The sequence below is a fragment of the Sphaeramia orbicularis genome, chromosome 18, assembly GCF_902148855.1.
Source record: "Sphaeramia orbicularis chromosome 18, fSphaOr1.1, whole genome shotgun sequence".
NCBI classification, from domain to species: domain Eukaryota; kingdom Metazoa; phylum Chordata; class Actinopteri; order Kurtiformes; family Apogonidae; genus Sphaeramia; species Sphaeramia orbicularis.
Window position 1 is genome coordinate 43320876 of NC_043974.1, and position 16666 is coordinate 43337541.

General features: G+C 35.6%; 2 protein-coding genes across 2 annotated transcripts in view; both read left to right on the forward strand.

The window, feature by feature from the left end:
- The window catches only part of LOC115439070 (cytidine deaminase-like), a 3304-nt gene extending 2263 nt beyond the window's left edge, over window positions 1-1041 (forward strand). The window contains exons 3-5 of the mRNA XM_030162965.1: window positions 376-487; window positions 578-635; window positions 721-1041. Coding sequence (XP_030018825.1) covers window positions 376-487; window positions 578-635; window positions 721-834 — 284 coding nt within the window. The 3' untranslated portion in view covers window positions 835-1041. The remainder of the gene's footprint in view (window positions 1-375; window positions 488-577; window positions 636-720) is intronic.
- Window positions 1042-1809: 768 nt separating this feature from the next.
- Window positions 1810-8259, forward strand: fis1 (fission, mitochondrial 1). The gene is made up of 5 exons (XM_030162964.1): window positions 1810-1943; window positions 2395-2527; window positions 2938-3014; window positions 7442-7547; window positions 7624-8259. The coding sequence occupies exons 1-5, from the start codon at window positions 1899-1901 to the stop codon at window positions 7725-7727; spliced, it is 465 nt and encodes a 154-aa protein (XP_030018824.1). The 5' UTR covers window positions 1810-1898; the 3' UTR covers window positions 7728-8259.
- The last annotated feature ends 8407 nt before the right edge of the window (window positions 8260-16666 follow it).

Sequence of the window (16666 nt, forward strand, 5' to 3'; positions counted from 1 at the left end):
ATAGCATCCATATTGAAAAAAGGCAGAAACAAACTCCTTCCACTGGCTGCAGTGGGATGATCATCCACCAGGGGGCAGAAAACACATATTGGGTCATAAACAACAGATTTGTTTTATTAAAGTACTAATCTTGTGGATTAGATGGAAGCCTCAGAACCTGGTGTAGCAAATATGATACAAACACTTTTAAAGGGTTAATATCTTTAGTTTATTTAACATAGACATTTTCTAACATATTTACTTAGTTCAGTGGTTAAAAGTCGCTCTGATCCAGCTCTAATCCGCTCATAAAAACAGATGTGATCCATATGTGAGTGTAAATATCAGATCCATCCTCAGTTTCCTTCAGTCGGGTCAGTTTGCGTTTGTTTCCAGGTTGTAACGTGGAAAACGCATCGTACGGTCTGACGGTGTGTGCCGAGCGGACCGCCATCCAGAGGGCGGTGGTGGAAGGACACAGGAAGTTCAGCGCCATCGCCGTCACGTGGTGAGTCCGTCAGAATGAACACATGAATGAGTGGTTCAGATCCGGTCCAGATCCGGGTCAGGTTCCATGCCTTTGTCCTCTGCTCTACAGTGATATCGAAGACCACTTTGTGGGACCGTGTGGAGCCTGTCGACAGGTTCTGATGGAGGTAAAACGCCATCATCAGACCACCATCAGCCGGCGCCGCGTTGGAACCAGTAACCACAGGTTCTGTTGTGTTTCATGTGTTCCAGTTTGGATCGGACTGGATCGTGTATCTGACCAAACCAGATGGATCCTACAAACAGACCAGCCTGGCGGAACTCCTACCGCTGGCGTTTTCTCCCGCTCACCTCCACAAGAACTGAAGGCGTCCAGCAGCGTTTGGTCCATCTGTGTGTCGTAGAACCTCTGAAAACGTCCCTCAAACCCCCCTCGGTTACATTTCACTGTCACTGTTACAAGCACAGAAATGTTACACGATTCAACCCCATTTATAACACAAACACGCAAATAACACTATACAACTGTCAGAGTTTGTACTGATAAAATAAAACATTTTTCTCATGTGTAAATAATTTTATTCTGTCTGATTTATCATTTTTCAACAACAAACACTTTTGTATAATTTTATATCACCTACAACAGGGAACACTGTCATGATATGGTCCAACCAGTTACTTTTCTGACTTTTCTATAAGTTAATTAAACGTCCATGGAAACTGCAGAACTGACACACTGCTGTTGTTTTCAGAACAAATGTGATGACAGAGCATTTATCTGGTTGTTATTTACTCACCAGAGTCACAGCTTCTTCTGCAAAAATGTCAGATTATAAAGTAGTTGGTTGGATTTGAAGCACAAGTGCAAATGAAATTATTGTACAAATTACTATAAAGGTACACAACATTAGAAAGATTAATGCATTATTGTTAGTTCATGCTTATTAGTACATCAGCTAATGTTAATTAATGTAAAATGGAGTGTAAATATCCATGTTAACGAAACGAAAACAGTTTAAAAATGTATTATACTGTTATAGGAAAAAATATCTTTAAAGATAAAATAAAATGTGCATGACAATGGTATTATGTTTATTTCACTCATTTATCTCTCTTTAGTTTTAAATATAATATGGAAATGTATAACATGCATGTATTTATTTAGTTATTTGTATTTATTTATTCATTCTTTGATTTAGTTTTTCGTTATATTTATTAATTAAATTTTTTCATTTTTTTCTACTGATTTTCATACATTTTTACTCTTATGTTAATCCATTTTATTTGTTCTTATTAATTTATTTACTTATTCGTTCTTATTTATTTGTTTTCTCTTCTTTTGTGTTTGTTTTGGTCAAATGACGTATCAAACTGACAGCTCAGCGTCACATGACTAAAAGTGGGCGTGTGCGTTCCTGACTTCCGGGAACATGGAGGCCGTTGTGAGTGATGTGGTGGATCCTGAGGATCTTCTAGTAAGTTTTCCCATTATTCAAGCTCTTATTTTCACATAACGGATATATGACATCTTTTACTACATATAGAGGCTTCTTTAGAGGGTCTGTGGTCCAGTGAAAAGACAAAAATGTGGCGTCGAAAGCTACTGTGTTGCGATTTTATTGTAGCTAGCTCATGCTAATGTTCGTGTGACGTGTTTTTAATTGTACAGCGGTGGTTTCTAATCATGAAAAACAGCTTCATTTATCAATTATTCCAGTCACAAGACGGTCGACCGTGTTCTTTACAAGATATAATGATATAATATATAATTACGGACATGTTGCATCAGTTGCTTGTGTAGCTGTAATAGGAAACAGAGTTAGTGTAATGTCATCGAATCAATGCGTTTCCTGTTTACGTTCCTTCATGAGGGGTCATTTAAGAAACGGTTCGGATTTCATGTGAGATATTTACTTTCAATTACAGAAATTTGAGAAGAAATACAACAATGAACTGGTGAAAGGAGCAGTGTCCAAAGAAACCAAGTTTGAGTATGCGTGGTGTCTGATCAGAAGTAAATACTCAGAAGACATTAAGAAGGGAATAGTTCTACTGGAAGGTGAGTTTCATCTGATACTGGCCTGGAATGTTGGTTTGACACCTACAGGTTCCACTAAATAACTGTGTTAGGCTCATCTGATTCAATCAATACTGGGTTTATATTTGTAACTGTGAAGGTGCTTAATCATTTTTTAATAAAACCTGCAATAATTGTTTTATTATTTACATCAGCTTAACATTTTTCACCATTTTCTCACATTTTATAAGTCAAACAACTACCTGATTAAATGTTTTATCATATAAACAGGTTGTTTGACGATAAAAAAAAAAAAAAAAAAAATCAGTTGCAGCCCTAAATAAAGGGATTTGATGTATTTACTAGCTCGACTTTGTGTGACATGCTGTATTTTAATTTAACTTTTTTCATTTGTTACAGTTTGAGTTAATGCTTTTTTTTTTTTTTTTAAGAACTTGTTCAGAAAGCCTCCAAAGACGACTCACGGGACTTCCTGTTCTACCTTTCGGTTGCCAACTACAGACTCAAAGTAAGTCTTCATCTGGTTGTTTATTCATATGTCAGTCAAATTAAACTCAGACACAGCTGTATTGTCATTCAATCAATAGTACATGATGGAATGAAACATAAGTTACCCAGGTCTTGGTTTTTGTAGCATGACAAAGATAAAAGGATGAAATGTAAAATCAAATATATAAGAGGTAAATAGGATAGAATAAAAACTACCATAACATATGCAAAAAAATGAAATGGCTTAATAATATAATAACTTCTTAATATACTTAACATACTTTATTGTTCTCGAGGGGACATTTGTCTTTGGCAAAGTTTTGAACAACTGCAGAACAACAACACACATACATACAGTCAGGATGAGCACAAAAGCAGAATATTGCACCTGTCCCAACAATAATAATATATAAAATAATCTATGATTGGACTTAAAAATAACTGAGCTTAAACCTAATCAATGATGAATGTGTAAGACCAATAGAAAAATACAATAAATCATGACTAAACTCAAGCCAGCTGCGCTAAAACCTAATCAGGAATAATTACATAACATACATAAAATCTATAAAAACAACCTTAAGAATAGAATAAAATGACCAACGATACTAAAAAAAAAGGTGGAGCCTCATAGTCATGCTCATAAAACTGTTTTAATTTTTTTCCACATGTTGGTGTCATATTAATAGCATCAGTTTAAAATAGTAATTTCTAAAATAAACATCAAAATGAATTCCTACCACCAGCAGAGGGCAGCATCGCTTTGCTGAAGAGTTGATGTGTTTTCACAATTTACTGTTTATTATCTGTCAGTAAACTTCGCTTGTTCACTCGACAAACAAGGATGTGAGTTAATTAGTAGAGAAAGCAGCGTTAAAGGCATGTAAATTAATCCAAACGTTATTTTCTGATTATTTCCTAGTAGTTTTATTGTACACACAGAAATACTATTGCATTTACTTAATCTAAAACCTGCACCCACATGTATTTTAGTTTAGTAGTTTAGGTATTTTTATGACACTACATTTAGGCCTGTCACACCAGACTAATGAAATTACCGAACAGGTCACAGTGGACCAATGAAACCCTTTGAATCACCGTAAATCAAACACACACACACTACATTTTTCAGATCAGTCATTGTGCGCATCATGCACACACCATCATCGTGGAAAACACATGAAGAAATGCGTATGAGGCAGCTTTCAAGTTAAAGGCGATTGATCCGGCTGTCAAAGAAGGAAATAGAGCTGCTGCACATAAGCTTGGCATCAATGAATCGATGGTGAGACGCTGGCGATGGCAGCGTGTGCGGCTTATATTTAGGTGCACTCAATAGTCCGGAAATTATGGTTGATAGAAAAATTCTGTGATACATGCTGAGACAAAAGATGGAGTCACTGGATTCTGGAATCAGAAGATTTTATTTGCAAGGAGTCAAGTACATACAGCGAGATACAGCAGTTGACTGACTAACACCAGGAAGTTTAAGATCTTATAAAACAGGGGTGTCAAACTCATGTTAGTTCAGGGGCCACATACAGCCCAATATGACCTGCAGTGGGCCAGATCATTAAAATAATAACATAACAATACATAAATAATATCAATTCCAAAATTTGTATGTGTAATTTCTATGTTTTGGAGAGACAAAAGTAAAATTATACTATCAACATTTTTACATCTACAAACTATCCTTCAAAAAAAATGTGGAAAAACATTAACAATCATGACCAAAGGGAAATTTATCAAGAAAAAAAAAGTGCAGTTTTAACAATTTATGCCATTATTTGGCCTCAGCTTCTTATTTTCCCATGTTCATTACAACGTACAGATGACAGTAGATCTACAAATACATAAAACATTTAATAACTGACAGGATACTGGTAAAATTACTCTTAATTCTCTAAAGACATTTCAGGTTGTTCATATTTGTTCAGTTTTTTCACATTTTTTGTAAAAGGCTAGTCTGTAAATGAAAACATTTTTCTGTAATTTTACTTTTTTTTGCACTAAAACAAAGAGAGAAATTTGTGGTTTTTATTATTTATAGTTTATTATAATAGTATTTTACTGGTCTGACCCACTTTTAGATGGAATAGACCTAAAATTATTTTGACACCATTGATTGTTAATATCGTCAGTGTAATTTTTGCATTTCACAAATTCATCCCATGGGCCAGATTGGACCCTTTGGCGGGCCGATTTTGGCCCCCGGGCCGCATGTTTGACACCTGTGTGATAAAAGAACATGAATATTACAACCATTGGTCCAAGTGTCCAAACATAATGACGTTGATCAAGTTCACCATTGGCTTAGGAATCCAAAACACGGTGATGCATGGGTTCAGTGACCGTATTTGTACTCTTCTCCCACATACACTATGGCCTGATCTCCCCAAGGCCAACAGGCCGCTCTGGCCCCGACCTGGCACCACCAGACAGAAAACATGTGGATAAAGAAGAAGTGGTAGACGTATCCTGGGTGCTTTCTCAGAGGATATGTCACCACGACCCATCCATGACTCGTGGTCTGGATACCTGGTATTTACAGAGAATAGTCTAATATCATATTTCTGTAACAATGGTAGAAGCATTTCAGTTTCTACAGAACAGTTGTTTTGGTGTTATAAAGAACCGTACTACATTTTTCCAACTAAATTCTCACCAGGAGGCTGAAGAGGAGGTTACAGTAGCAGATTCACACACATTGTCCCATTGTTCCCATGATAAAACAGTATTCAATTCTTTCTCCCATCCTTTTTTAATATAGGCCCTGAAGCCACTTTCCAAACTAAAAGATGATTTCAGTTGGCTTTGTTTATTTTATTGCGCTGTTGTCATATCTGCTGCTCTTTGGTTCCATTATTACCTCCTCACCTCATAACTGTTACAGTATTAAACTGCTGCTTCTGTAAACAGACTGACATGTATACTTTATATTCTGCTATAGTTTATTCTTTATTCAGGGTTCATACATGTGCTTGAAATCCTTGAAAATGCTTGAATTTCAAGGTCCGGAAAAGTGCTTGAATTTCAATTACAGTGCTTGAAAGTGCTTGCAATTCTACCTCTGTGATGGGGTTTATTTATTTATTTCTAATATAAACTCAGGTCAAAGCTACTTACAGAGAGGTGATACATTTAGGAAAAATAAAACTTTATCTCAAAAAAGAAAATTCCAGCGTGTTCTCAGGTCGACTCCAGGTACATTTGTATTTTAACCTTAGCCTCAGTGCCAGTGTGTCTGAAGAACGTGAAGTAGCTTCCCTTTTTTTGTGTTCTCCTTTAATTTCTAAACTTTTTGCTATTATCAAACATAATTTTAGATGTTTATAGCGTAAATACAATGAACATCATTGAGAAAAAATTTGAAAAAAAAAATTATAAGTGTATGTATTTTTGTAGACATGGATTTTACTCCAGCGATAAGGTGAAAATGAGCCTTAAAAGTGCTTGAATTTGACCTTGAAAAATGTGTACGATCCATGTTATTTTTGCTTCTAGTTTATTATGTTTAGTGTGTTTGATCTTGTGTTATATTTTTATTGTTATGTAGTGTTTTTATGCTGCAGCTGCACTAAAGTTCTCAGTTTGGGATCTATAAAGTCTGTCTGTCTGTCTGTCTGTCTGCCTGTCTGTCTGTCTGTCTGGCTTGTATACTTTCATTGTGTTGTACTTTTATTGTTATATTTGTATGTTTGTGTAAACCAGCATTTTCGCTCTAACCGTCACATTTACATCTAGTGCTTTTCCATACAGATGTTCGTTACTGTGCCTCGTCCAGACCAAGGTTCTAATAGTTTTGGATTTTTCATTATAGTTTAGTTTTATTTAGTTTTGACTTTTTTTTTCTCTAATTCAGTTAGTTTTAGTTCGTTTCTAGAGCAGGTTTGCTAGTTTTTATTAGTTTTAATTTTTTTCTAAATGCTTAATTTTAGTTTAGTTTTTGTATTAATTTTAGTTTTTTCATCTCTTTTCTCTTCTTCTCTGTCGTCGTATTCAAATAAATCCCAGACAGGACTCTGCTGCTTTCTCCCAACTTTAGTCTCCATGTTTCCAGGTAGAGTGGGGACCAGAAGACGACTAAATGACGAGTGACGGACCGTCAAGTGTCGTATGGTGCCAACAGCTAAAATTGCTAGAGCGAAATCAATGGCTTTCGTATCAATCCGACATTGACAAAGACGAAAATGGAGGGAATTTTATCCATAATTTCTATACGTTTTAGTTAATTTTGTAAACACACAATACAGTTTCAGTTAGTTATCGGTTTTTTCTTTTAATCATAGTTTTTATTTATTTCAGTTAACGAAAATGCTTTTTCAATTCTAGTTTTCGTCATTTCGTTAGTTTTCGTTAACGATAGTAACCTTGGTCCAGACCAAATAAAGTCATAAATAAACAGATAAAATCGTTGACTCTTGCTGCTTTTTCTCGTCCCAGGAGTATGAGCGAGCGCTGAAGTACATCCGGACTCTTCTACGGAACGAACCGGGGAACAAACAGGCTCAGGAGATGGAAAAACTCATCGACAAAGCCCTGAAGAAAGGTACGCTTCAGCCGCAGCTCACATTAGTCACATTTAAGTGGGTCTGTAAAGCTGACGCCTGCTCCTCTGCCTGCAGATGGCCTGGTCGGCATGGCGATCGTGGGGGGGATCGGCCTGGGCGTGGCCGGGCTGGCGGGCCTGATCGGCCTGGCGGTGTCGAAGGGAGCGGCCAAATCCTAACGTGGATGTTTTCATTCTGCTGGACTGACTCACTGACACACACCCCCCCCCCCCAGTGTAACAAGGGATAAGAGTTGCCATGGTAACAGTAGCTGGATTCAGTTTAGCGGCACTTTTTCATTAACTGTAAATAAAATAAACACGATGCAGCTTCATTTAATGTCGCGTTTGTTCAGACTAAACTTCCTCAGTTGGTGTTTTGTGAAGAAAATCCTCCATAAGTTTTGGTTCTGAATGTGCACTGGCGATGGTTGGAACAGGAAGTGTTACTGATGCTGCAGGAAGTGGAACGGCGTCGCAGCGACTCCGACGTCCTGCTGACGGCGTCGAGGCGGAGTTTTCTCTGAGTTTGGATTTGATGTTTTCTCCCATGTGTTCAGAGAGTTGAGTTTAAGGGACGCGACACAATTAACCTGGAATTAACCCCGTTAGTCATTGACAGACATTTACTACTGCATCATATCACTGGTGTTTTCCATCTTGGTGAATAAAAATGACTTTAAACTAATAAAAGGGTTGTGATTTAAAGTAATCGTTGTCCTTAATGGGAGTTTACACCTTTATTTACATCTGAAAACACACAAAACACCAACCGATTACTCATACAGGTTAAAAAGATCCTTTAAAATCAGTTCACATTTCAATTTAATACTTTTTTAAAGGGTGAAAATACAAAAAAGTCACAGTGTTTTAAAGGAAGTTACAGGATTTAGTGAAAGGAAGAGATGTTTTTGTGTGTTCAAAGTAAAGGAAAAGGATCAGGATCCGAAAACTTCACATAATATACATTTTTAATTAAATACTTTATTATGTAAAGGAGGTTTAGAAGGATTTAATAACAGGCTGCAATGTTTTGGGGATGATTATTGTCTTAAAATACAGTTCGAAAATCATGTAATAAATATAGAAATAATGGTTTCTTTTTCTTATTTTTTTTATACAGGTTGGTATTCTTCTTTACACAGAAAAACTTTAGAATCAATAAAAACAGTAAATATTCAGTAAAATTCCACACTTAATTTTATGGTAATTCTACAAATCTTTAAAATAAATGTGAGAAAAATAAACTTGTGCAAACCGTGTAAAAAAGAAAAAATACTGTAATAAAGTCAAAGGCCTAAAGTCCTGAAACGTGAGGGTTGTTTTTTCTTTTTTATCTTGTTTGCACAAACTATCTTAGATACACATCATGATAATTCTGAAGATGTAAAACTTATCTCGTTCAAACAGGATAATTATCTTGTTCTCACAACGTAAAGAAAATGACCAGAAAAAAAAGGAGTCACAGGTCAGGACTTAAAGTTATAGACAGGAAATCAGAGAAAAACACGTTAAAGATCATCTGATGTTTATGAGGTTTTAAGAAGAAAACAACATGAATTTAAAGAAACCACACTGAGCTGAGAAAGTGTTTTATTTCATAAGTTAATAGTAAATATTTGTACATGTACCACAGTATTTTACTTGTGGTGGAGTATTCCTGCAATCTGAAATATTACTCTCACTTCTACTAGAGTATTTACACTGCAAGTATGAATACTTTTACTTGTAGTGGAGTATTTTCTCAGTGTGCATGAATACTTGTACTTGTAGTGGAGTATTTCCACAGTGTACATGAATGCTTTTACTTGTAGTGGAGTATTTCTGCAGGATGTATGAATACTTTTACTTGTAGTGGAGTATTTTCTCAGCCTGTGTTGATACTTTTACTTGTAGTAGAGTATTTCCACAGTGTGCATGAATACTTTTACTTGTAGTGGAGCATTTCTACAGAGTGTATGAATATTTTTACTTGTAGTGGAGTATCTTCTCAGCGTGCATGAATACTTATACTTGTAGTGGAATATTTCCACAGTGTGCATGAATACTTGTACTTGTAGTGGAGTATTTCCTCAAGATATGTTAATATTTTTAATTGTAGTGGAGTATTTCCTCAGCATGTATTATTACTTTTACTTGTAGTGGAGTATTTTCTCACCATGCATGAATACTTGTACTTGTAGTGGAGTATTTCTACAGCGTATGTTAATACTTTTATTTGTAGTGGAGTATTTCCACCATGTGTATGAATACTTTTATTTGTAGTGGAGTATTTCCACCATGTGTAGGAATACTTTTATTTGTGGTGGAGTATTTCCTCGGTGTGCATGAATACTTGTAGTGGAGTATTTCCATAGAGTGCATGAATACTTGTACTTGTAGTGGAGTATTTCTACTATGTATATGAATAATTTTATTTGTAGTGGAGTATTTCCTCAGCATATGTTAATACTTTTACTTGTAGTGGAGTATTTCCTCAGCATGTATTAATACTTTTACCGGTAGTGGAGTATTTTCTCAGTGTGCATGAATACTTGTACTTGTAGTGGAGTATTTTCTCAGCATGCATGAATACTTGTACTTGTAGTGGAGTATTTTCTCAGCATGCATGAATACTTGTACTTGTAGTGGAGTATTTTCTCAGTGTGCATGAATACTTGTACTTGTAGTGGAGTATTTTCTCAGCATGCATGAATACTTGTACTTGTAGTGGAGTATTTCTTTAGCATGTGTTGATACTTGTACTCATAGTGGAGTGCGTTAGTACTCTTAGTACTTTGTCAGTACTTTTCCAGTTCTTTCCGTTCTTCCATTTATTTATGACATGTATCCTTTTATTGACGGCTCAAAGTCCAGTATATGACGTGACGGTTATTCCATTTATTGACTCTATTAAACTGTCAGTGTTTCTTTAGCGTAGCTCCTGTTTCATATTTATTATCGGAGTCTTTGAACGCAGCGCTCGGACCACATGTTGAGCCCAAACATGTCTGACCCAGTGGACCGCCGTCGTTGCGTCCTGACCCCGAAGATGCGGAGGGTTTTTACAACAGGAAGGCGTAAGGAGGCTATCAGCGTTATCAGCCCAGGAGGTGTTACTGATTAACGCCCTGACAGCACCGAAACTCCCCAGGCATGATGGGAAAACAGACCTGTTCTTTGGTGTGAAAGACTGAGGGAAGCAGAAAAAAAAGAAAAAAAGCCGTGGATCAGAACACGGAGGTAAATATTTAATCGGCCCGGGCTCATATAATTCAGATGAGCTTCAGTGAGTTTCAGTCACATGTTTCAGCAGTTTACACTCATGACAAGGATATTAATGTATAATCACCACAGGGGATGTGTCTGTCCAACAGCAGGAGGAGTTCAATTACAGCCTGTATACATGCCATCACAGGCCAGTTTAAAGTTGAACCATAAACCACAGCGGCACTTTATCATCTGTCACCTCCTATCTGGGCCTTCACCCCAGGTTTAAGTGTAAATGAAACACATTTTCACACATGAACCACATTAATAGTCCCTTAAAACTCCTTAATTTTTACTATTATCGTGACTTCTTCTCCATATTCCACTGTTGTTGTAATGAGCTGCTGTTCAACATGTATGTTACCTGGTGACCTTTGACCCCTGAGGTTCATGGATCAGTGTCAACGCCCTGTTTCTCTAATGGTGTTATTAATTTTATGACATCATAAACTCATTTTTGTTTCGCTTGGATTGTTGACTGGAATAACTGGTCAACAGCAGCAGAAATAAAAGTAGAAAAGCACTCGGAGAGCACAGACCTCCGCCAAGGCAGATCAGCCCCCCCCCCCCCCCCCCGATCACCACCAAAATGTCATCATTTGCTCCTTGTGCCAGTATCAACATTTCCTGAAAATTTCATCCAAATTCTTCCATAACTTTTCGAGTTGTCTTGCTGACAGACAAAAAAACACATCATTTTTTAGCTTCAGTTTTCAGTCCTGGGTGTTGGTTGAGATTGAGGCGAGAACTACTAACACAGAGGTTCCCAACCTGTTTTGTCTCATGAGCCCATTTTAACATCACACATTTCTGGCAACCCCAGACATTTTTTTTTTTTTGCTAAAATTAATTTGTTTTTGATCATGTAGTAGGTTGCTATACTATGTTTCAAATACAGGTTAATTTTAGAGGACATTTAGTCTATATAATGTATATTATTGTGGACAGAGGCAGTAAATCCAGGTGTAGATTACTGCACAAAGGGAGAATTTGATTTTCCTTGGTCAGGATCTGTCCAGTCAGTCCAGCTGTGATTTACAAGGAGGACAATTAATACTGAACAAACAAGAACTGAAACTATGAATTATGAAAGAGCTGCAGCATCTGAAACTGACCACAGTGAACATGTGACAGATAAACAGAACCACAGTGCTGCAGTTTCAGCTACAGTTTATCATGTCTGTTATGGATTGGGATTGTCTCTGTCAACTCACCATATGTTTTTTATTAGGAAATTTTTTTTTGTTTGTTTGTTTTATTCTTATCAATTACTAGAAATATCAGGGGACCCCATTTGTATTCCAGGTGACCCCACATGGGGTCCTGACCCCAAGGTTGAAACACACTGTATTAATGATGAGGTCAGTGGTTCCCAACCTTTTTTGGGTCGTGACCCCAATTTAACATCATACATTTCTGGCGACCCCAGACATTCAAAACAGAGACATTTTTCTCTTGGGGGTGTCTGAGCAGGTCCAGGTGGGCGAACAAATCTTTCCGTTCTTTGTTCGGTCTGGTGTTCTGACTGCAGCTGTGTCCGGGCAGGGTGAAGCGTAGTCGCTAACGCACGCAGTCACATGATCTGGTCAATCAAGATATGGCCTCTCAGATATTATAGAGTATCCTGCATCTTATTTGAACTTGATTTCTATAGGACAAGTGTGTGGGGTTTTAATTATAATGAAATATATATTGAATCATTAAAAAAATGTATTAGTAATTTTTTTTTTTTTTTAAATCAATTACTAGAAATTTCAGGTGACCCCATTTGAATTCCAGGCGACCCCAAGGTTGAAAAACACTGGATTAGTGTGATCAAGAAAATCAGACGGAACATTCTGATTTATAAAAAAAAAAAACAAACGACATAGACCAAACATCTAGTCTGACTAATGCAAAAGAGAAGATATGGACGATAAATGGGATCGACATGGGTTCATGACGTAGCATCACACCACTGTTAAAAGTAGAATCTGAGGATAAAATTATACCAATAATTTTTAAAAGGGTTCATTGTGAGTAGAACCTTCTTATTGGAACTCTTTATCGTCTGTCTCAGGATAAATAAATGTTTTCACGGCGGACTCTTACTTTTCCACATAAACCTTCCCTTTTCCTGTTGCTCCACCTTTTCACATGTCGACATCGTGTTTGTTTAATGTGATTTTCCTGGAAAGGACGAGTTGTAACAATCCACTCATTACCTTCTAAACATCCCATAAACTTATGCTTTCACAGACTAAAGCACAGTCTCATCCACCTTTAATAACACACAGCTATAACTCAGTGATGCTGCAGCCAACGCAGCTGTAAAAATGGACTTCGCAAACAGTGTGGCCATAAAACGAGACATTTATGAACCAAGGATCCAGTTTCCAGAAGAGTCCGGGTGGAGCTGAAGGAAATCAGACACTTCTAATAAAACTAGTCCTATTTACCGTCTCATCAAATAAAATATATGAGTCTCTAAAGTCCTGAACGGTTGTGAATCTTTTATCTTATTTTTACATTTTATATTTTGTGTGAACAAGACAAAAACTTAACAAACAGGGATCACTGTCCTTCACTTTTCTTACATTCAATATATGATTCATACTGAGGTTTGTTTATTTGCTAACTCCATTTTGAAGCTAATGATCATCTTTATTCGTTAAATACATGAAAACAGTCTGTTCACCTGTTTCTTGGTTGTATTTTGAATAAACTCCTTAAACCAGGGGTCTCAAACATGCGGCCCAGGGGACAAATGCGGCCCACCACAGGTTCCAATCCAGCCCGTGGGATGAATTTACAAAGTGTAAAAATTCCACAGTCAAGGCTGTGGAAGTTATCTTAGTTCAGGTTCCACATCCAGACCAATATGATCGACAGTTAAATAAAAACAGCAGAAAAACCGACAAAAAATAATGACTCCATATTTTCTTCTCGGTTTGATGTGAAAAAAATATTACACTATGCTTATAAACAATGACAACTTCAAATTTTTGTCTTTGTTTTAGTGCAAAAAATAACATTAAATTATGAAAATACTTACATTTACAAACTATCATTAAACAATAAAATGTAAATAATCTGATCAAATATGAACAACCTGAAATGTCCAAAGAAAATTAAGCACAAGTTTAACTATTTTCTGCCTGTTCCTCAGTGTTTAGTGTCTTTGTAGATCCGATCCATAATGCACATGTAGAAATGATAAGTTGAGGCAGAATATTGTAAAAAATGCACTTATTTTTCTTAAGAAATTATTATTATTTTTTTTTTTTCAGGTTATTCACATCTTTTTTGTTTTGATAGTTTATCAAAGTAAGTATTTTCATAATTTAATGGGGGTTTTTTTTGTACTAAAACAAAGACAAAAATTTGGAGTTGTCATTATTTTTAAGTTATTATGTTATTATTTTACTGGTGCGGCCCACTGGAGATCAAACTGGGCTGAATGTGGAACCTGAAAGAAAATGAGTTTGAGAGCCCTGCTTTAAACTTTCTTCTTTTCATTGTTAATGTTTCTCTTCTGCTCTTCTACAGCAGCACCAACATGAAGTGTAAAGTGAGCATGATGCGTTCACCTGGACACTGGAAGGTTAAATAAACACTTATTCAATACAGTGAAGATGAAAATAAAACATAAGAGATAAAAATTACATGAAATAACTAAAGCTTTTACTCTTTGAGGACATTTTAGAGCCTGAATAAAGTTAAATCCTCATTTCTATTTGTACCAGATTCTTTTTTTTATTTATTATCTCTTGTTCTGCTTTTTTTTCCCTGCTGTAAACTAACCCCATGATCAGGTTTATCATCTATTTATGGATTCTCATTCCTTTTTTTTGTTGTTGTTTGTGTCGTAGATGTTCAATATTTTTTTATTGTTTTTCAAAACAGCCAAGTAGCTTACAGAAATACAAAGGAGAAAAAAATAAAAAATACAAAAGAACATAACTATGACTGACAGTCAGCAGGATGAGAGTTGAACTACTTCCCTCATGTATTTTATGTATTTAATTAATTAATTAATTAATTATCATTTTTATATTATTATTATTATTATTATTTTTTTTTTCTTTAAGATCTTCCACGCCTTGTAGTTTTGTTTTTGTTTTTTGTTTTTTTCATGTATGTACAGAAGCCCTCAATGTTATTGTTATTATTAAGCAACACTGTATGAATGTCATGATCCAAGTGAAAACTCTAATAAAAACTTGAATTATAAAAAAAAAAAAAAAAATACAAAAGAAAAAGAAGAAGAAGAAAAAAAAACTTAAGTAAAGTAAAATAGGGCGTACAACTCAAGATGATTAGGTACATGATGTTGCATTAATCGACTCAAAGTGATCCAAAAAAATCCTTCAACCACAATTCTCCTGAATCAAAGCTTTGTTTCCTTCATTTCTCTGCTGTTAAACATTGGTTCCACTGTTGTGTTTCACACGGACACTTTTTGTGATGCACAAAGAAGCTTCAATTCAGGAAAACTGCAATAGGATATTTCCCTTCAATCAATTCGAGTTGATTAATCGAATCGTGAATTTTTGCATTCGCTTCAAGCACCTAATCGATTAATCGGTTGCAGCTCTAGTTGCATCACTAGTAAACTGGATGGATTCCACGTAGAGTCCTTAAAAAAAAAAAAAAGTGAGTGGCATGTTCTGGACCACTTCCCTGTACAAGGTCTTCATTGGTTTGATCCATATGGTCCAGAAACGTTCCCCTGGATACTGGAAGGATAAATAAACAGATATTCAACACACTGAACATCAAATAACTAAAGCTTTTACTCTTTGAGGACATTTTAGAGCCTGAATAAAGTTGAATCCTCATTTCTACTCATACCAGATTCTTTTGTTTTATTTATTATCTCTTGTTCTGCTTTTTTTTCCCGTTGTAAACTAACCCCATGATCAGGTTTATCGTCTATTTATGGAACCTCCTTCTTGACCCTGATACTAATGAGTTTACTTTTCTCAGCTCTTTTACACCCATCGAAGGCTTTGTATCTGCGCCGTGACTTCACATTTATCTTCATATTATCAGTGTTTGCCCTGGATCTGCCGCCGTCGACCCATTGATTATTAATGAAGACACACAAACACACAAACGTCCAGATGAAGCCGTGACTTCAGACCTAAAACCGATCCACGTTTGACACGTTTCCAAAAAGGTTTCAACACCGGGGAGTGGCCGGACCTTGACATGTACCCACCGAAACAATAAAACAACACAAATCCACTCCCCGGGGTTTTCGATTGGACGTTTGAATCAAAACAGGCTGAGAATCTATAAAACAAACACGTATCATCAACAGGTGCAGTTTAATAAGCAGATAAAAACGTCCCATTCGTCATCAAAGTCACAGAAACCGAAACATTTAGTCACAATTCACATCAAACCTCAAAGCATTTACTCCCTATTCTGTTTAGTTACTTTTTGTTGTTCATCCTCACTTATTTTACATTATTTTGGTCATTTATTTTCTTTGTTTTGTTCAGTTATTTTCATTATACTCTTTATTTTGTTCATTTATTTTCATTATCTTTATTATTTTGTTCATTAATATTCATTATTTTCATTGTTTTGTTCATTTATTTTCATTATATTCTTTATTTTGTTCTTTTATATTCATTACATTCTTTAATTTGTTCATTTATGTTTATTATCTTCATTATTTTTTCATTTATTTTCATTATTTTGTTCATTTATTTTCATTTTCTTCATTATTTTGTTCATTTATATTCATTATATTCTTTATTTTGTTCATTCATGTTCATTATCTTCATTATTTTGCCTATTTTTTCTCATTATCTTTATTAGTTTGTTAATTTATATTCATTATCTTCATGATATGTTCATTTCTATTCATTCTATTCTTT

What these genes read in the sequence shown, in the direction of transcription:
- fis1 (XM_030162964.1), top strand. Translation starts at nt 1,899, where the DNA reads ATGGAGGCCGTTGTGAGTGATGTGGTGGATCCTGAGGATCTTCTA. An exon ending in TTGCCAACTACAGACTCAAA is followed by an intron (nt 3,015 to 7,441) that starts GTAAGTCTTCAT and finishes TTCTCGTCCCAG; the next exon opens with GAGTATGAGCGAGCGCTGAA. An exon ending in CGACAAAGCCCTGAAGAAAG is followed by an intron (nt 7,548 to 7,623) that starts GTACGCTTCAGC and finishes CTCTGCCTGCAG; the next exon opens with ATGGCCTGGTCGGCATGGCG.